We start from the raw sequence: 22,103 nt of genomic DNA, 5'->3' as shown, positions 1-22,103 counted from the left end.
ACAAACAGTGAATGCAAAGTCAAAGTGTCAAACATCCACAAGATGGCAATCTTTACTGAGGTCATATCATAGTTAAAAATTGGACATCTTCAACAGCCTTCATGATTATATATCCATGGTAGAATACCCATGTTAGTCCCTGTACTTATTTTATTTTGCCCTTTTAATCCTCCTACTTCAATTTAAGCTCTTTCAATCCCTCTACTCTTTGAATGAGTGCACTCAAGTCCCCTAAAACTGTTCTAATCATAAAAATAATTAATATACTACACAATTCATCCATAATAATCATTGTAATATACACAATTCAGGAAAATAATACAAATTCTTTATTTTTTATATGATTCATAGAATATATGAGCAATAAAAATTAGTAATTGGTATGTTCAAAGTGTATATGGGGACTTAATTGCACTCATTCAAAGAGTAGAGCGATTAAAAGGACTTAAATTGAAATAGGAGGACTAAAAGGGCAAAGTGAAAAGAGTATAGGGACTAATATGAGTATTCTACCTATATCCATAGAAAATAGTTCTTGCAGCTAAGCGTGTTAAAGCGAAAAATTGAAAATCCTTCTGTCAGAGGTCAAAATGAACCTTTTTATAACCTTAGATTGAAAGCATTCTACTGATTAGCATCAAGTGTGAAGAAAGGGCTAAATCAAGAATTGGCATGAGTATACTATTAATCTATGAGAATTGACTTTTATGTTGAATATAATTATAACAATGATCCTTATTCCACAACCTAGGTGAAAATGCCAGAATTAATTAACATGGTTGAAATTCAAAATTCATATATTACAGCTATTTTAACTAGCATCCTTTCACAATCATTTCACAGCTTCATCTCAACTATTGAGGTCAGGAAATACAATGAACAAAATGAACAGTTAACAAGAAAAGTTTGAAAAAGAATATAGCAAGAATTACATGGGCAGGAAAGAACTTCGCCACACAACATAGAAGATGATTCATAAACTATACAAACTTGTTGAATCGGTTATTAGAGTTCATTAGACCTGAATGCAGATTCTGGGACAGGGAGTAAATGCTTTGAAGAAAAAGGTCTACTTCCATATAAATATGTCACATACGCTAAAAGAGGTTGAAAACTTTGTAGGACTTAATGTAACAACAATTTGATCACATAGTAAATGGAGCTGGAGCTGCATTAGATCTTAGTGCAATTTATACTGTCACTCTCTGCCAATTACGATTCTGTTCCCAAATAATTACAGCAAGTTATACCCTGTGATACCAGCTGCTATTCCAGTCCTTCTGATCACACAGTGGATTAAAATTAAAAATACAGAAACAAAGAATTTAATTAAGCACACCCAAGAATTGAGAAATGATGTCAAAATTTATCTAATTTATCCACGGCACTCACAATTACCAATTACCTTAGTAAATTCTAGTAAAGCTCATATTGCCTTTTATTCCCTAGACAATCAAATAGGAAGCTCAAACGAAGTACTGGAGGTTTCAGCATTAAGCAATACAATCAAAACAAGGGATACCAATGGTGATCAAAGAATTATACAGTCCAACTAGCAAGGTATCAACATTCAGGATTTTGAGTAAGTTGTTTTCTTTCTGGAGAAATGGCTTCAGCTTCATTATCCACTGTTCACAGCACATGATACCATCAACCTTCTACAACCATATATTATACCCTCCATGCCAAGAGGAATACAAGCCATTCTATCAGCCACTTCACAAAAATGAGTCCTTGTCAATTTGGATTAGTCTCTTGGACCTTTACTGGATGTTCACCAGTAATAAAAGCTAGCATGCATTAACAGCTACTTTTACATGTCATTACTAACAAAAATCAATCACAAAACAAAGTTAACAAAATATCAACAATTTAAAGCTAATATCACCAAACAAATGATATCAACAGGAGTTTGTAAATGGTAACAGAATTTAGACAACAGGCACCAACCTTTGCAGCCTTGGCTATTAAATTCTTCTCCCTTTCAGTTGCAAACCATGTCCTCTTGGGACGTGAAAATATCTCCTCCTTATGTTTTATCATATTCTCTGCCTATAGATTAATTTAAATATTAGAATAATAAGATCTTAAACAAAGATGATTTCCATGTAACATGTACAACAGTGACAAACTGAAATCCGAAGGGTACAAGGACATGTATAGATACCTTTGTTGCTTCCATATTAGCTTTTCTTAGTGCCCTCTCTACACTGCACAAACAATGTAATACAAAAGTTAAATGTGGCATAGTTAAAAAAAAAATGATAACTGTATATTGACCTCTCTTCTTCAAGAATCACAGAAATTTCATCTTCCATTTGTTCGATTCTCTGAGACCACTTGGCTACTGATTTTTCTGCAACAGTTCTGCTCTTTAGACTTGTGCCAGCTCTCTTTGCCTGTTAAATAATAAAGGATTTAAACGCAGAATGAGAATTTAGTAAAGCTATAAACATCTCTCTTACAAATACAACTGCATTGGGTTATTACCTTTTTTACGTACAACCAAAAATGCTTTACTGTTTCTGACATAAAGTAGCAATCTATAAAGGAAAGGTTCAACAAGACCACCTCCTGTCGGTAGGAGTTCGTGATCCCAGAAAAAAATGAAACAAAAGGCAGAATGGCAGAACAAAGAGAATCAAGAAAATCATCTTTTGCATCCCACAATATAATATATGTAGCGTGCAAAAATAAAAACAGCAGTTAAGATGTATGATATAACATATTTAATACCAGCAGTATAACATACAGAAAATCAGCAGTATAATATCAGTAATTGAAAGCAATATACGGCTTCAATATTCTTCTCAAAATAGAACTCCTTCCCAATTAAAATTCCTTTATCCTTCCCATATAATCTCTCAAGTTTCCTCTGATTTTCTTCTTAAATTTCCCCTTTATTTGATCTCTTTCTTTGTTTTGCTTAGCAGATAATGTTATTCTCTCTTAAAAAATTTATCTATATTCCTGTTGTTGCCTTAATGTTATTTTTAAAAAATAGAAAACCTCTCTCCTCTTAATTACTCCCTCTGTTCCTTTTTACTTGTTACGTTTATCTAATTCACACTGATTAAAAACAAATTGGTTAAAGTTAGTTGGTTACCTATATTTTATAAAAAACTTCATTACTTTACAAAACCACCCCTATTTAAAACTCCACTAAGTGGAGTATATGATTTAATACTTAGTTAATTGTGATTTATTCAAAATTGTACAAGTAAATTAAATTAAATGGTAAGTTTGAAAAAAACTATTTAATTCTGCACAAACTTCTAATGTGACAAGTAAAAAGTAAAAGAGAAGAGCTCCAAAACGTGACAAGTAAAAAGAAACAGAGGGAGTATTACACTTTCCAAGTATAATTATTTATATTTATTTTATAAACATATATTTATTACTCTGAAATATAATTTCATAAAAAAATTTAAAAAATATGTAAACAAGGAGAAAACTAACAAAGGCAATGCTTGTCTTGCCTTTTTTTGCCTTGTGACTAAGCTGAGGCGCTTGCCTTGCCTAGGTAATGCTTCTTTGATGGCACCTTGCCTGAAAGGTTATGAGGTGTTCAAGAAGTACCTCACCTGGGCACCTAAACGAGCGCTTTTTGCGCTTTTAATAACACAAGCAACATATACTATAAGTTGTTGCTTAAATACCAAAAGTAGAGGTTTTAATGAAGTGTCTTATTAATTAAACTACTCAGGAAAAACATGTAAGACATCTCACACTTCTGATGGCACTTCTATCAAGCCAATTTTTGAAGCATTGATCCACCATATCTTATCAATTGCTATTGGAACCGAGCAAATGGAGCTGAAGATACAGAGGTCTGAAACTGATATTGCACATCATAGGTTTCACAATAAAGGATCTACTGCATATTAAACAAATCTTTTCATGTAAAAATTCCAATTTTTGGAGCATTGATCCACCATATCCAATCAGTTGATTTTTGGAACCAACCAAATGAAGCTAAAGACAAAGAGGTCTGAAACTGATATTGCACGTCAGAGGTTTCCCAATAGAGGATCTAATGCATATTAACCAAATCATTTCATGCAAAAATTAAAGGATCAAATGACATCAGAAGTGTGAGATGTCTTACATGCTTTCCTTGGGCAGTTTAATGAATAAAACACTTCATTAAAACATCTAATTTTGACATTTAAGCAACAACTTATGGTATATGTTGTCAGTGTTATTAAAAGAGAAAAAAAAAAACGCTCGCATAAGCCAAGGCGAGGCAAGGCTATAGCGCCTCATAACTTCTAGGCGAGGTGCCATCAAAGAAGTGCTTCCTAGGCAAGTGTCTCAGCTAGGCACAAGGCAAAAAAGGCAAGAAAAGCATTGCCTTTGTTAGTTTTCTCCTTTTTTTTAAACAGATTTTTAGATGTTGTTTATTACAGAGTAATAAATATACGTTTATAAGGGAAATATAAGTAATTATACTTGGAAAGTGTGATAGGAGAGAGGTTTTCTATTGTTTAAAAATAAAATTAAGGCAACAAGAGAAATATAAAGAGACTTTTTAGAAGATAGTAACGTTATCCGTTGAGCAAAACAAAGGAAGAGTTTAAAAAAAAAAAACTTGAAAACCAGAGGAAACTTCACATGAAAGATAAGTTAAATTGGGAAAAAGTCCTATTTTGAGAAGAATATTAAAATCGCATATTACTTGCAATTACCAATATTATACTGCTGATATTTTGTATACATATAAATATATAATACTGCTGATATTATATATGTTATATTATATATCTCAATTCTTGTTTCTATTTTAGCATGCTACATACATTATATTGTGGGATGCAAATGATGAGAACATTGTCTAGAGCAAGAATTATGGAACAATTTGATTCATATGAATCATGTGAAGAAATTGAGAATTACAAATCTAGTGATGAGGGAAACAATAGCCTGGATGATGAGGAAGATGGCCTAATAGAGTTCGATGATGATTAGGCTATAATTTAGAACCTAAATTAGGTACTGCATACTAAACTTGCAAGTTTAGATTGTCTTTTGTGGTTTTATGTTTATGTTTTTATTTGGGGTCTTCCATATTTTAATAGATAATTATTATATTAATTTAAATTCAATCTTATATAATTTCAATGTTGTTTTCTATATATATATATATAATTACTTTTTTTTTTTAATAGCGCTTCAAGTCCCAAGCGCCTAGGATGGCGCCTAACGCCTCAGGCAATTTACACTCTTATGACCTTAACGGCGCCTAGCTCTTTTAATTACATTGAAAAAATACTTAAGCCTTTAACAACAATAAAGCCCACACCAATAGTTTACCCAGCCCTTGAAGTAAAAACACTTGAATTACAAACTTGTAATAAGTACATACAAAAAATGTGAAGCCTAAAGTATTAGTTTACCATGGTAAGTTATGATTTTTTCCAACATATATGACAGCATTAGGGTTTAGGATTTTATATGTTGGATTTGCCTACTCTTTTTGTACAAACTTACATTTATGCAACTTTATAATGGGCAACAATTCAAAAAATACCCATCTGAAATTAGGTAAATTATATATATGAAAATCAAAAAGAAACATGTAAATCACTTTGATTAGGTCATTTGAATATTAGAGTAACCAATAATTCCACATTGGTTAGATGGGTTGGTAAATATGGATATAAATATATAAATTTGAGTATCTTGTCCAATAAACTTGAGCTTTAGAGTTGAGTTGGATCCAAATGTGTTTGGTTTGTATCTAGCATGTTACCAAAACTTGATCAATCGATTGGTTTGCAGCATGGTTAGCTAAAAGCAGACTAGCACATATGAAGGGTGCATATTAGAATAAGTAATAGTCTCACACGGTTGTAAGCTTAGGCTTTTGGGTTGAGTCAAACTTGAATAATATGTTTGGTTCTTCTAACAGAATCAACTTAGATTTATAACATAAATAGTAAAATATTTTCCAAGAAACGCAGGCTTTGGAAAGTAATATTAACTACTCCCTCCGTTCCTTTTTATTTGTCACAAATCCATGTTCCTTTTTTTTTTGTCATTTTCTAACATCAAGAAGCATTTATTATTTCTTTTCCAAAATTACCTTTAACACTCTATTCAACTCTCTTGTTGGAATTAAATATGAGAAAAAAATGTGAAGATATAAATTAGGGGTAATTTTGGAAGGATAACTAATTTTTTATAAAATTTTGTGAAATAACTAAATTTCTTGGTACGTGAGATTCGATTAACTATGACATATAAAAAGGAACGGAGGGAGTATTTGCCTTGAATATAAACAAGCCCAGAGTTCATACCATACAATTAGTCAACTAGGAGCGGATTCGTACAATATTGCATTTATGTCATGATGATCTGCCAATGCTACTAATATAGCAGGCAAATGATAAGATACTTACAATGGCTTTGAGGAGGGACCTGTCATTGTCAGTTACAAATGTAACAGCATATCCTTCCCTCCCAGCTCTGGCAGTACGACCAACACGATGAACATAGCTGCATAGCATAATAATTTTTTCATAACACGGTTAAATAAAAGACCAATAAACAAGCCAATCTCAGGGAAAAAAAGAGAATGCTGTCCCCAACGAGAATATAGCCAATAAGAACATTAAATGGATATTCATGTCAACTGGTTACATCAGTCAGCATGTCACATGATTTCGAAAAGCAACATGTTAATAATTTACAAATCATAGAAGGTCAATGAGCACAAGTATTTTCCAAACATGCGCGACCTTAAAGCACAATCAACTTGAGCATCCTTCCAAATATGAAGTAAAATATGCAGTTGACTTGCTAACTGCATATACATTATGTATCATTACATGTTCTAGTACAAACGTTGAACTGCTTAATTAATGTTAAACCTTCAATACAACATTATTCCCATTGCTGATCTGTACACTGATAAACAGTAGCCATAGATGGTAATCATCTTACATTTACAACAAGCAGATCTAAATGAACAATTAATTGACAAAAGGTTGTTTAAACTTGTATATAAGGCATAATCCATACTAGCACTTTATCCAGGCCTCCAATATATGGTGGAAAGTAATAAATTTTCCCTGGAGATTTGACAAAAATATATACATGAGCAACGCACATTTCAATATGTATTTACTATTTGGTTTTCACATATTCAAACAGGGAAAACCAAATGTCCCACTTGTGTTCAGGTTTTAACTTATAAATCCAAACAAATAATGACATTCCAAATCAAGAAAGCAAACTGTAACCTATAGAACCCACAATATTCAAGGAATCAATACTTTGATGGGCCACCTAAATCACTTGACAATATTGAAACATGCACATAAAGTAGACTCAATTTGGATGTCTTTATGACTTTTGTGGTTACAGCTCTCCCAACCATTTACTCTGAGCTTGCAAAACCAAACTGGAATAACAGCACATTATAACATACCAATGAGCAAGTGGTCTGTTGCCAAAAATTAATCGAAAAAGAAACAGGACCAGGTCAAGGCTTTCAGATGTCAGCAGCATCTAAGAACAAGTCTGCTCCTTTAGAGGCTAGCATTCAGACCAGAATGCTGAACACAAGAATCACACGTTCTTGTTAATGCAGTAGTCAACTTAACATCATTTTCCACAAAATGACACCAAGTCCATAGTGCATGCAACTTGTACAAGAAAGGGTGCTTTCAACTAATTAACTGGAGTGAGTCACATAAGGAAGGGCAAATTTTAAGTTATTTAATTGCATGGAACAGGAGGAAATCCCACTAAACTTCTCAATACTTGGAAAATGTTAGAGGTAAACCAAACATATTATTCGGATTATGATAAACCCATTACTTATGTTTAGCCCCATTCTCATTCTTAACATTTATAAATTTATTCCCCCAATATGTAATTGGAAAAACTTCAATTCAATCCAAAAGGTTAAGCTTATAGTATAAGAGATCCAAGCTAGTTATGCAGATTCATATTTACCAAATTAACCGATGTGAGACTCTAATATGCCCCCTTGATACATATTATCTTTTAACTGGCCACGTTGCAAACAAACCCAAGAAAACCCAAGCTCTAATACCATGCTAGATGCAAACCAAACATATTATCTGAATTTGATTTAAGCAAAAAGCTTAAGCGCATAGAATGAGAGACAAAGGCTTATTTATTCAAGTTCATATTTACCAAATTAACCGATATAGAGCTACTAGTTATTCTAAAAGAAAAACCTTTTTAACTTTACCTATGTACATAATTTGTTCAACGAGACAGACAAACTCATACAAAAAGCTTAATTTGCTGTACAGATTGCTTGCAAACAAACCAAGCTCTAATACCATGCTAAATGCAAATCAAACATATTATTTGGACTTGATTTAACCCAAAAGCTTAAGCTTATAGGATGAAAGACAAAGGCTTATTTATGCAAGTTCGTATTTACCAAATTAACTGATATTGAGCTTCTAGTTTCTCAAATAAAAAAACCCAAACTAGGATTTCAACTTTATCTCAAGTGCACGATTTCTTCGGCAAGACAGTCAAACTTATACAAAAAGCTTAATTTTCTGTACAGATTGCTTGCATACAAAAGACTGAAAGCAATGATGGCAACTAAGAACATCAATAATCATTTATAAATAAATGCAGGAGCATGACATGGATTACCTACAAATAGAAATGGTGGGAATATAAGAAACTAAAAAACAGTAAATGACTCGTACCAACCTCGTAACATCGCGAGGGCATGCAAAGTTTATAACCGTTTGAACACCAATGATATCGAGCCCCTGAATCATACAACCAATAAAGAATGTGTTTAGAAAACACAAATAAATATCTGTCATACACAGCACATTTGAAAGATTAACGGCACAACAAAAGACTTTCTCCTAAATAGAAGCAGAAGAAGAAACAAAACAGCATGCAAGTGCACCAAACATGCATCAAAATGTATCAGCATCCCTATTAAATTATTAGTGCAAAGAATCTCTACTTACACGAGCAGCAACATCAGTTGCAATAAGAAAATCCACTTTTTGTTTCTTAAAAAGTTCCAAGGCCTGTAAAGGATGAGCAGATAAGCATTGCGGTTAGTACATAATAAACTGATTGGACCTTGGTTTGAAGTTTAACTTTGTTCTGTGATATGCCTTAAACTTCCATTTATAATAGAATTTTGTGTTTGGTAGCATAAGTTTGAGTACTTCAGCATTAATCATGATCTAGTTAAAATGCTGTGGCCGTGGATAAGCAGATAAAGGCCACATCAATGAAAAGCAGTATGGTAAGTTTGTCATCTAGGTGAGCATTTCTGTCCTAGAAGCCAACTCAAATAAATGTTTCATCCTGTAAAACCAACCTAACACAGTAAAAATGACTATCGGATGATGAAGCAGTGATCTTTGGATGCTAACATAAATGTCAAAAATCTACATTTTCAAAGAAGCCGACATGGGAACCTTTGAAATAGAGGACATCCCACATACACTGAAAAGAATGTAAAGCCTTGCACGCATATGCATTGCAGATCACCGCATAGTTATAGTAAAACTTGGCAGTTATTTGATCAGAGCCTTGAGAAAATCCAAAAGATGTTCAGCAAGCACATCATTAAAATAAAGATGAGAAAAACTATTACAGGAACAGAGAAAATGGCAAGTATCTGCTGCAATTAAGATGCAAAGAAAAGTTAAATTTAAACGAGTACAAGCAGAATCAATTTTTTTTTTATCAAACAGAAGTATTAACACCTGCCATTGATGATGCATGACGATGAAGACAAAAGATACAACTTGTTACCGCGAAACCATTGAGAGCTAACAAAGCTAAGAACGAAAAGTATTTACCACTATATGCAACCATACAAAGTAACTTCTTTTCTAGGCACAGTCAAACACAATTTCCATCACAACCTTAATGGTGAACATTTATCTTTTATGGTAGCAAAATCCTTGTTGAGAACATGTTCGAACACAACCAAAAACAACTAAAAAAATCATACAATAGCAAAGGGCAATAATAATCAAGCCTATCTAAAAAGAGTTACGTACGTCAAGGCGCTGAGTTTGAGTAAGGTTTCCATGAAGTTCAGCAGCCTTCAACTCAGCTAAGCCAAATATTATCTTTAGTCTATGTGCAGCCTGTTTTGTTCCACTGTCATAAAAATGATTGGATCAATATATAGTCACTTCATCTCAACTTGTAAAAGAAATACAGAACCCAGAATATAAAATTCAGAGAACATGAAAAGGGCAAATAACACCAACGTAGTCCATGGTGAGAACTATTACATTCTTAGGAAGGTGGTCCAAGACCAGTCTATTCAAAATACTACTTTGCTTTTCAGTAAAAACTCTAAAGATCGCAAGGCTGATCGAAAACATAAACAGAAACCACATTCCAGAATAACATTAAATAAAAATCACTTTTTACTGTGACAAATCTAAGAGGCATTTTCTCTATGTGCAAGTGATCCTACTTATTTCATTTCTCAGGTAATTACTCATCTATTCACTGCTGAAAAGCAGGGTTAACTTATAGCAAGAGACAATATGCAAGGAAAAAACAGTGTAGCTCATGAAATCTATATTCAAACCTGAAGATGATCACTTTCTGTGTGAAAATCTTTTCACAAAGTGCAAGCAGAACAGCCTCCTGATTTACCTCGCGTGATCGACGTATTCTTACAACCCTGCATTACAGCGATGACAATAATAAAGACATTAACATACTCTGCATATAACTTCTATCAAATATGTACAACATGATAATTGACTAACTGGGAAGATGATAAAAAGTACACAGAATAAAAGTAGATTGGAACAGACCAGATAACAATGGCAGATACAAGAAGCAGTAATACCATATTTTTTCCCATATCTACATATAAGTGCAAATCAGAGAAGCTGTACAGAATAAAATTCCATTTGATTCTTATCCATCACAGACCAATAAAAGCTCCAATTTTGTAATTACCATTCCATGTTGGATACTCATCCTTATATACCCCTCAAAGATGCATAGTATTATCACACATTATGACTGAGGGCCTTGCCATACTTAATGCTTCATATGCTAATGTTACAAGAAGGAAATATGTTGACATACAAAGGAAAGGGCCAATAGCATTAAGTTAACCAACTTGTGTAAGCAAGTTTGCTAATTGGTTCTGCATATAACTGTGTTTTCAACTTCAAGTGCCAACCTTTTATTGGAATAACAGAAGAAATTGCCGTCACAACAGTTACTCTTTAGCACTAAGGATCCCGAGCATCCTATTTGATGCCCGCCTTGTGCATTCATGTGTGATTAACAAGGATAACTTACCTTGTTAGTCCTAAAACTACTTATTATTTCCCCAAACAACAGGATCCTTATTCTCCCATAATCAATCCCCCAAGAACTTACATTACAGTTCGAAGACATAACAAAGGTGAAGGAATCATTGGTAGGTTCAGTGTGGATAAGGTCTGAGGATCAAACTGCATAATGCATCCAGAAAGATTAGTCAGTTGTGGACCATGAAGGGCATAAGCGCAAAAATACTCTGGAGGAAATAAATTGTCCAGATTTACATTTACGGTTAACATGTTCACACATGGCGTTATACATCAGCAGGTCAGCAGAAGGTCAAGCCTCCATGTCCAGCACAAAAATTCAGCAGACAGTAGAATCTCAGAAGTCCTAAATTCATATAGTCTTTTATTGATTCTTTCAAGCATCAAATTCAATCGTTCTTTATTTGATCTAGAATCATCAAACAAACCTCAAAATAGATTCTCATCATTTTTCTGACATAAATACCTTCAGTCTTTCACCTTATTTATTGAAAAGCATCCAGAAAAACAGAAGCATATATCTCCTATAATGCTCATATAAGAACTGTACTTTTGGGAAAGAATTCCAAAAGCTAAATAAAATGCAAGACAGGAATTTTAAGATAACACAGTGGAATATCAAAAGGACATGCATGATTACAGGAGACAATATGACCTTCAAAGAATTACGAATTTCAATCAAATTAAAATATGAAAAATTAGATCAGAAGAAATAATTACTCCTCAGTAAGGGTAGCCGGTCTCTTCGTAGAAGGATCAGCTTTAAGGCGTACAGGTCTAGTAAGCGATAGCTCAACAAGCCTATCAACTTCTTCAGTCATAGTAGCGGAAAACAGCATTGTCTGCCTCTTTTTTGGACAAATGCGTAACTGCATTATTAAAATGATGTTGGTGAAGGGGTAAAAACAATTGTTTTTGCAAATTTAAACATGATAAAAGAACTGAGAATTATACGATCACTGCATTAAATTCAGTTTATTTAGGATACTAAGCTTGCAAATTATTGATGTTGCTTGGTCACTATGCTACTTGAACAAAATACAGGTGAATTCAACAAACAGAAAAGAAAGTTTGCTAGTTAATCCACCAAAACACATTTGGAAATTGTGAAAAATGCTTCAAGTTGGAAGTGCTTTAGTTTATTATCCCAATACGGAAAAAAAAGCCATTTATGGGTAGGAGATTAACAAAGACTAATCCAGTTATATAACATGGCAGACAGTATTCCAAACAAGACCATGCTAAGATAAAACTCTAAATATTTTTTGTCGTCCTGCACAAAAATATAAAATCGTACAAAACATGCTCCTTTCAAACAACTAGCAATATTTTTGTGAAAAATAAAATAACTCTACTCATCAATCCAAAAGATATTTTGATGCATTTTGGCTGATAAGTTGAGGCTATTACTCTTCTAGTAAATGCTTATTTAAGCCATTTAGTACATCAATCACAACACCTCTAAAGGTGGCATGGTACATGCAAAAATGAAATATTTCAACATCTCATGCTAACTACAACATAAAAAGTGAAAACAATGATGATCCTTATGATCTCTTTATTTTGGATACTCATACAAATTTGAACCTCCATTTTGCATGTCAAAATCCATGGAAGAATATATTTAAACAAATTTGGTAATGTGAGAATTAAAATAAATCTTTCTATCCTTCCCAAACATGACACTCCAACTGAACAGCATTGCTTTTCAAATGAGATTAACAATGAGTTTATCATTTGGGCAATCATTTGCATCAATTATCACTTTATCAAACTCGTATGACATGAGAACTAAGATTTCTTATAAGTAGATTGTAATTTGAGATGATAAACAAACCAAACAAAATCAGCATACACACTATATTAGACCTTTCAAACAGTGGCCAGAAATAAAATCAGGACTTCTTTCTTCATTTCTTCACTTTGTAACTCTGTTAGTCATGAGGTCTGATTGAAACTAAAGCCGCAGTGATAATTTTACAACGAATTGAATAAAACAAGACACTTCAATGAAATCATTTGCAATTATACGATATCTCAGGCATAGCTGAAAACAGCTTGAAGAAAGCAGAAAGAAATTACCAGTTCTTGTATTTCACCACTGAAACCAAGTTCAAGAAGGCGATCTGCCTCGTCAAGGATTAGAACAGAGAGATCTTCCAATCCAACAGATGGAGCATTGCGTAAATGATCAATTATTCTCCCAGGAGTAGCTACCACAATATCAGGCATTGACCTTAAGGCAGCCTCTTGCACCTGTAAAAGATGCAAATGTAAACAACCACATGATTGAGTATGTCGAAATAATGGCCTAATATTTAAAATGTCCAAGGACTAGTTCCTTCATGGCAATAAAAATTTCACATAAAACAAAACATAATATAGAACTTCAACAACAACATATAGATATTAAAGTGAGATGATCTAGTTCAACAATAGAGGCTTGCAAAGCCACAAATGCATTCTCCTTGAAGGATAAAATGCAGTAATTTAAAACAAGTGACAGTTGCACCATCAAAGCAAATATTATGAAAAAAAAAAACAAATCAGAGAAGCTTATATAAACTATAGGTCATCAGAAGCCTACATACAAATCATGAATAACTGGAAACTGAATGTTAAGTTCTAAAAGAATCAGCACGCAAATGTGACTTAATCGGCACACATCTTGATACATCCATTTATAAAAAATGGACAACAATTACAAGAAAGCCATAATCCCTCAATGCCTAAGCAAGATAAACTCCACAAATAAACTTTAAAATAAAATTAATAATATCTCTTGAAAAATATGAAGTTTGAAAATAAAATATAAAAAGAAAACTCCACAAAAAGAATTTGAAAATGAGATTTATAATAAACTAGATGTAACAGATAAACAAAGCCTACAAACCTTTGTTGAAAGCCCACCAATGACAAGGCAACATCTGATGTCAGTGTACTGTGATAGCTTCTCTATCATACTGTGAACCCTACATAAATAATAAAAATTTTATTTCTTCAGTTCAAATTAAATATATTGCTGTATATATCTTAGTAAAAGCAGAAGTTATGAAATAATAGTAGCATTGGCAGTAGCAAAAGAAGAAGTTCTACAGTCAATCTACAGGAACTCACTGTATAGCCAGCTCCCTAGCTGGAGTGAGTATGAGCACTCTGATTGCAGGGATGCGTTTAGGACGGAAAAGTAAACGCTCCAGTACTGGTAAAGCAAAGGCTGCTGTCTATACAAGAGAGAAAGCATCATGCAGTAAATGAACAACCAAGTAGATAAATAAAAATTACCAGAAGTTACCTTTCCAGAACCTGTGATAGCACTACCACAAATATCCCGGCCAGTCAATGCTAACGGTATGCATGCCGCCTGCGTTTTTTCACCAATAGTAAGAAACCAAAATAACTTACTATTTTTACAGATGATTATGTTCATATAACAGAAACAAAGATCTCATTAAAACAAAGGGCATCTCAATAAGTTTTGTTAGATCAACTCCATACCATTCAGGTTAAACAAGCATCTCTTACGTTAATATGAAACGAAAAGGCAATAATATGGATTTACAGACTATGAGAAAACAAAGCTGTACATACATTAGCTAAGAAAAAGTTTTTAGCCTATCTATGTATGTGATCCATACTTCTAGGAATTGAATGGGTATCCTGAAAGTAGCTACAACATACTGACTGCACAAGATAGTATAGACTCCCTCAACCAAATTTATGCCAGGTAGTAAAAGTGCCAAAAATCTCATTGTAAATCAAAGGGAAAATTGCAAACAAGGTATCACTCTATGTGATTATACACTGAAATAATGCATCAAAGTCCTTCATCAATTCAAGAATAGGTATATCAGATGCTCATATACAGAAATTCATAAAAGTTTTATTTATAGAAAATTTATCTTTTCATCATCAGCAAATATGATGTACTATTACAGGACTTGTAAATGTGTATGCAAATATGACTAGAATAAATAGTTTATTATAATTCAGGAAAGATATAAAAAGACACTGCAGTTTAACAGTGAAAAATAGTAGGAAGGATGAAGGTTATAAAAACCTGAATTGGAGTTGGTTTGCGGTAGTCCAAGGCTTCACAAGCTCTTAGTAAAGGGCGGGACAAATTGAGCTCAAGAAAAGAATTCGCATGAAATGATGCTCCTTCAGAGGAGGCGAAAAAAGCACGGGGCTTTACAGCAACATCTTGTGATTTACCAATTTCCTGAATATACAAAAGGTGATTAGAAAATTCTAGATGAAAAAAATCTAACAATCTAGACATACCAAATATTCATATACAGATATATATATATATATACATATATCAAGGGCGGCCTCATAGGAAGACAAACATGAAAGATTTATGCAAAAAAAAATTATATTGATGTAAATGTTTGAGAAAGTAAAAACTGTAAAATAAAATATTCATATGCTAGCAAAAGCTAGGCATCAAGAAATTATGCCAGAAGCCAAGAGATGAGTTTTAAAGAGGATGCAACAAGACACAACAAAAAAACTTATCAAAAGTGTGGCCTCTTATATAAACCTCAAGTACCATAGATGTTAATTACATAAATTCAAGAGAACTTTGACACCTGCATTGTGTTGTCACATGGTTCAAAGTGGCAAAGGAATTGACGTCATCCTGTAATGAATTTAATGCCTCGTATTTTAATTAGTTCCAGTTAGTGAATGATGACCAGGGTCTTTTTAAGCTAAGATCCTTCATTGATATTAAGAACTTAAATTATTGTGGCCAAATCCACAAACCAAAGAGAAGCCTGAAAGAGGTGCTTTGTGACACAAATAGCATGGTTTCACATTATTTCAACACACTCGCTATCACAATATTTATTATCCTAGACTAACAATCTTCTAATTCTTTCAGGCCTGTTCAAAGTTGGTACTTTCTTATGATGATATAATTCATAACACACCCACAACAATATACTCAACAACATGCTAAAATTAAATGGCTTCACATTATTTCTACAAACTCATGGTATAGAATTCACCATCATAAACTACCACCCCTCTCATTCTTTTGGCAAGTTAAAAATTGAAACTTTCTCACGTTACGGTCATTCATTATACAAACTAAAACCAAATTTTAGAGATAATAAAATCTTAAAAAATAAGTAATCAGAATAAGAAAACATCCCAAAACTATCCCAAGCAAAGCAAGAGGGCTTACCTCGTCGATTGGCAGGTCATCAAGGTCATCAGCAGCCCCCTCCTCATCATCATCAACTTCATCACTCTCCGCAGAATAGACCTGACGTCCCTGGAGGGCTTTGGAGATCTTATCGTCAACCGAGGTGGTGTTCCTCCGGGCGTGTTCCTCAGCCACGGACTCCGAGTAAGCGGCGAACTCCCACGGAGACTGTGCCTCCTTGGATTCGAGCTTTGGGGGCTCGAACTCGGTCTCTTCGTCGGAGCTCACCGCGTCGAAGTGGAACTCGGGATCCATGGCGCCGTTGCAGTGAAGGCCCAAAGAAAAGCTACGATAAAGAGAAGGGTTTTAAATAGGGTTTATGAAGAGTTCTGGTTCGGTTCAAGACTGGGTTTGAACCGGATTGGGTTCAACCGAACCGATTTGAACCAACGGACTATAGGCCTTGTTTAGATTAGTTTCTGGAAACCTGGAAAAGCTTTTTTATAAGTTAAATGCTTCTCGGCTAAAAAAAAAAAAAAAAAAAAAAAAAATTATTTGAATCAGTTTCTCTGTAGAAGAAGAAGCTATAAAAAAACGGAACTACTGTTTTTTTTTTCAAAAATTGGTCATACTTCTGAAAAAAAAAATAGAATTAGTTTTGAAGTTAGACAATTTCTTAACTTCTCTTATAAAATAAAAAGATGACTTAGGTTTTTAATATTTCCCTTCAAGTTGTTTGCATCCCCATCCAGTCTTCTCTACCTCTAGGATCTGAAGGCATCCCCTGCTGTCCTCTCTTGCTCCTGCCCTCGCCCTTGCCTCCTTCACCCTTCATAAGCAACAATCTAGAGAGAGAGAGAGAGAGAGAGAGAGGGGGCCCTTCATAAGCAACAATCTAGAGAGAGAGAGAGAGAGAGAGAAAGGGGGGGACAACGCGAGCTTCACGATCTTTTGAGGTGAGCTTGATTTCTAGAGTTCAGGATTTGTGAATTTATAGCTTCACACTGGAGATCGTTTGGTAAAATTGGGTAAATTTTGCCTTTAATGTGTGCTTAGGTCTATCCCCTTATGTTTGAGCTTCTCCTTCAGGCTTGAGTTTCATAGGTTCTTGATTTCATTATTTGTTCTTCCTGGCAACTGAGCTGCAATCTAGGACCATCTACAAATACCAAAACAACAAAGATATATTCAATATTAGCAATCAATATATATATATATATATGTATACACACCAATATGACTTATTGATCATAAGATATAATCATACATATATATATATATATGGTCAGTAGTTAGTGCATTACATAATAATTCTGCCAAGAATTACATAATCCTAGAAGACAAACAACAAACTTGGGAATTAAACTCAAGCGAAAGCTGCCAAGAATTAGCCAATTTTTTTGTTGTTTTGATGTGTATATAAGTTCGAACAAGACTCTTTGAGAAAAGAAAAAATATGGCTACTAAAGACAGAATTGAAATGGAGTTTGCTAGATAGATACAAATATTATTATGCTTAATTATAGCAATGAAATTGGTGTCATTTTAATAATGCACTCTCCACTCGCCACTATTAGTTTTAATTTGGGGATCTAATAGCAAATTTTGAGCAAGGCTGAGTTACTACTACAAGCAACTAAAAAACAAATGGGACTCATTGAAGAAAGAGTTCTCCGTATGGGCAAAGCTGGTAAAGCACCAAACAAGGCTTGGTTGGGACACTGTTGAGAGGACAGTTTTGGCAAAAAATGATTGGTGGGAAAGAAAAGGGCAAATAAGGCTATCAATCTTTCGGATAATAATGTATTCATTAATTTATTTTAAATTTTTATTTCAAAAATATTTTAACATATTGTCTTCATATTATTGTTTTGTTTTAAACAAGGAAACCCAGAGTACTTGAAATGGAGAAATAAGGGTCCAAAGTTCTTGGACATGATGGAGATATGCTTCAAAGATGCAGTGGGGATAGGCTACATGGCATTGATACCATATGCAGACCCATCTACTGACAATGAGGTTTATAACCAAAATGCTTATACTCAAATGATTGAAGTAGAAGTAGATGTAAATGTAGATTATTTTGATGATGATGATGACATGCCCCAACAATATAATGATACTCCAAGGGAGGAAACTAGTACAACACAAAAATAAAAAGAGATAAAAGCAGCATCACATAGAGAAAGGAAAAATTGCGAATGAGAAATTACAGGAGTCATTTAACCACATAATCTCTAGGATGGATAATATGTCCCATACAAGTAATGCAAGAGCTGAGAACAATGATTGTTGCAACATAACCAAATGTGTGGATTTATTAGACATAGTGCTAGGGATTGAACGAGAAAATCCGCATTACTACCTCATGGTGAGGTTGTTTGCAGGAAATATCATAGAGAGGCTTTTTATGACACTAGTGGAAAAAGATTCATCACTTGCTACTGATTGGTGTAACACGTTCACTATGGATGACATCAACCAACTTTGACTTTGACAGATACTCATTTACTTTCATAGATTCCTTTGTTATGCTTTTGGTTTATGTGTTGAACTTGTTTGTTGTGTCTCACTACAAGAAAACAGTCCAATACCGACGGAAATTTTTGTCGGTAAAAGTAGACATTCTGTCGGTAGATATCATTACTAACAGAAAGTTGGTCAAAATAATCTGTCACTAAATCTCATGCTAGTAATGCGCTTCCGTCGGTAATAATAAATTTTGTCAGTAAAAATAAATAATTACCGACGGAACTATGTGTTGGTAATGATTACATTTCCGTCGGTAATAATTATTTAAATATAAAAATTTAATTCATTTTGTCGGTGTTGTTCGTCGTTAATGGAATGTTTTTGTCGGTAAAAAATATTTTTTCCATTGGTGAAAAATATTAAGTTATGTTAATTCCGTCGGTAAAAGGCAAATTTCTATCGGTAAAAGGTATTGTTTTTCGTCTCTAAAAATAATTTTATAATGAAAAATTTGTCGGTGAAGAAAGCCTTAAGTCGGTAGAAAGTTTTTTTTGTTGGTAAAAAATATTAATTTAACACTATTTGTCAGTAAAAATTATAGTTCGGTCGGAGCAAATATTGTTATTAGTCGGTGAAGCATAATATAATTACTATAATGGGTGTCGGTATTGTATTTTTTTGTCGGTAATAAATATTAAAATTTAGGAATTCCTTCTGTAAATGTATTTTATATTCACCAAAAAATTAATTGCTCCGTCGGTAATAATTGCGATTCCGTTGGTAAATGTATTTCACATTCACCAAAAATTAATTGCTTCGTCGGCAATAATTGAGATTCCGTAGGTAAATAATATAGTTTTCCATCAAGAATAATATTATTAATTCATTATACATACATATTTTACACATTAAACATGTATTGTGCATAATATGAACTTAATACCATATCCATTTAACAATCCTACAAACCATAATACAATCATATGTTCAACACAACAACAACAAAAAAAATCATAAATTCATAATACAATTTATCAACACATATAAAGTATATGAAGTTATAAAGTTGGAAGCAATCACCAAAAATATTAAAATAGTTTTGAAGGTACTCCAACAAAACAAATGTTAACAACACCATTCTAAAGGTCATCTCAATCTACTGATGCATCTTCTCCACCATCTCTGATAGTGGCATCCCTTGAATTAATTCCCAATTGGCTTGCTTGAGAGAATAATGTTAGATGACCACGTTCCACCAACTCCATGATTTTGTCCAATTTACTTTGTAACCCTGCTTAACCTTGTTGAATATCAAAAACTATACTTTCTAAATTCTCAACTTTCTCCTCAAATTGCTGGGTTTGCAACATAGATTCATTTGTTGCAAAAGGTTGATAGGTTGAAGGTCCACACACTAAATCAGATGTGGAAGGACATGTAGATGCCGCACTAAACAACTGTCTTGAGTCTACCCTACTCCCAAAACCATATACACTTATGCGTGTCTTCTTCAATCCCCCAATTGCATCATACCATGACTGACCATCGAAACTTGGATGGGAAGAGATATCATCACCATATTTGTCGATCAATGCAGCATTATACTTTTCCTATAACATGTTTAAAAGTAAATATTAACATTTATAACTCATACAATAGAAATGAATGATAAAAAGGAAAACTCATTAACTTTTATGGATTCATGCAAATAACATCTAATACACATAAACAATGGTAACTAAAAATTAACATTATAACCAAGAAAATATATATAAAACAAACATTTCCATCACACTTGTGAATCAAAACTTTAATGATAACAATTAAATAAAATGAGAAATGACTCAAATTCACTTACATTGACAACTCTTGACTTGTTGTCTATAAATTCACCCTCTCCACCCTTGCACTTGTGTGTGCCCTGAAAAATTTCTGAATATCCTACCTCCCTACCTAGCTTCTCAGCCTGTATTTTAATTTAAAGTGTAGGAAAACATAAATAAAAGAAATAGATTACTCATTATAAGTACTAATAATTTATGTCTTCCTACACTTTTTATGCCATGTTCAAACATAGATTAATTATGCATTTTAAGTAGATTTTATGAAACTTTAGGTGAATTGGTACTAATCATCAACGAAAATTACTATCACTAAACATGCCATGTTCAACAATAATTTTATTATAATATATAATTTAGAGACTACCTTGCTCATAATGATATAGTTAAGGGATTATTAGTGTATTAAGGCTAATGAGACTACCTTGTACATGGTAAGTTAAGCGAAAACTAACCCTTGAAGTATAACCCTTTAAGTAGGAACCCATCTTTAGAAGGATCATATGTACTATTAAGATATCACATGATATTTATAAAATATAAATACATACCAACTTGATACCATGAACAGCGAAAGGTCGTGAACCGCCTGTGTGCTTTGTAATACTTCCTTCTTTCTCTGTTAAGCGGTTTGCCTTTGTTTTTCTTGATTTGGATTGCCATGCATCTGTTCCCCATTCATTATCAATGAGGGCATCCCACACATCCTTTGTGATCCACTCCCTTTCCATTCCTTTGCATTCTTTAATGTTAGTAGCACCAACTTCTTTCATTGCCTTCATCCTCTCATCCGCCAACATGTCCCTTAATCGTGTTTTGCCAGTCTTATCAAACACATTTTTGATTTTGTAGTTATGTTCAAGATTCCATTTACACTACTCCTGAAAAGAATATTGTTAAAAAATACATAAAATAAATAAACAATAAAACAATCATATAATAAAATTTATACTTGAAATGTCTTCCACATTAGTTCCTTCACATCACTGGGAACTTTTTTCCATGTTGGCTAAGGACCTTTGAAAAGTTTATATAATGCAAGTAAATCGTGACTAGACCCCTTCTCAAAACTAACACATAATGCATCATATAAGCATATTATATTCTAAACAAAGCAAAAACGATTACAAATAGAAATATTATAAAGACATGTTAAATATGATAGAAGATTACTCTACATTTATTGGTGTCAAATGCACTCTGTCATTCGGATTTAGAGGGTAGGGTAGTCCCATGCTAGGCCCTCTACTACTTGATTTAGTAGACCTATCATTTTCACCCATCAAAAGTCCACCACAAACAGGGTTAGAAAGGGTA

At 33.3% G+C, this 22,103-nt stretch overlaps 1 protein-coding gene across 1 annotated transcript; it reads right to left on the bottom strand.

Moving 5' to 3' along the window:
- Nucleotides 1–1,493: 1,493 nt before the first annotated feature.
- On the bottom strand, nucleotides 1,494–16,806 carry LOC120276168 (DEAD-box ATP-dependent RNA helicase 28). Its single transcript, XM_039282896.1, has 16 exons — nucleotides 16,513–16,806; nucleotides 15,379–15,540; nucleotides 14,614–14,682; nucleotides 14,436–14,542; nucleotides 14,212–14,290; nucleotides 13,401–13,574; nucleotides 12,039–12,187; nucleotides 10,577–10,672; nucleotides 10,032–10,134; nucleotides 8,979–9,041; nucleotides 8,707–8,768; nucleotides 6,402–6,498; nucleotides 2,281–2,399; nucleotides 2,168–2,210; nucleotides 1,951–2,052; nucleotides 1,494–1,628 (listed from the first exon to the last, which is right to left on the bottom strand). Exons 1-16 carry the CDS (start codon nucleotides 16,786–16,788, stop codon nucleotides 1,494–1,496), a joined length of 1,836 nt encoding a protein of 611 aa, XP_039138830.1. The 5' UTR covers nucleotides 16,789–16,806.
- Between the last annotated feature and the right edge of the window lie 5,297 nt (nucleotides 16,807–22,103).

This window comes from Dioscorea cayenensis, chromosome 14 (genome assembly GCF_009730915.1).
Source record: "Dioscorea cayenensis subsp. rotundata cultivar TDr96_F1 chromosome 14, TDr96_F1_v2_PseudoChromosome.rev07_lg8_w22 25.fasta, whole genome shotgun sequence".
Lineage (NCBI taxonomy): Eukaryota > Viridiplantae > Streptophyta > Magnoliopsida > Dioscoreales > Dioscoreaceae > Dioscorea > Dioscorea cayenensis.
This window is presented reverse-complemented; position numbering and strand designations above follow the sequence as displayed.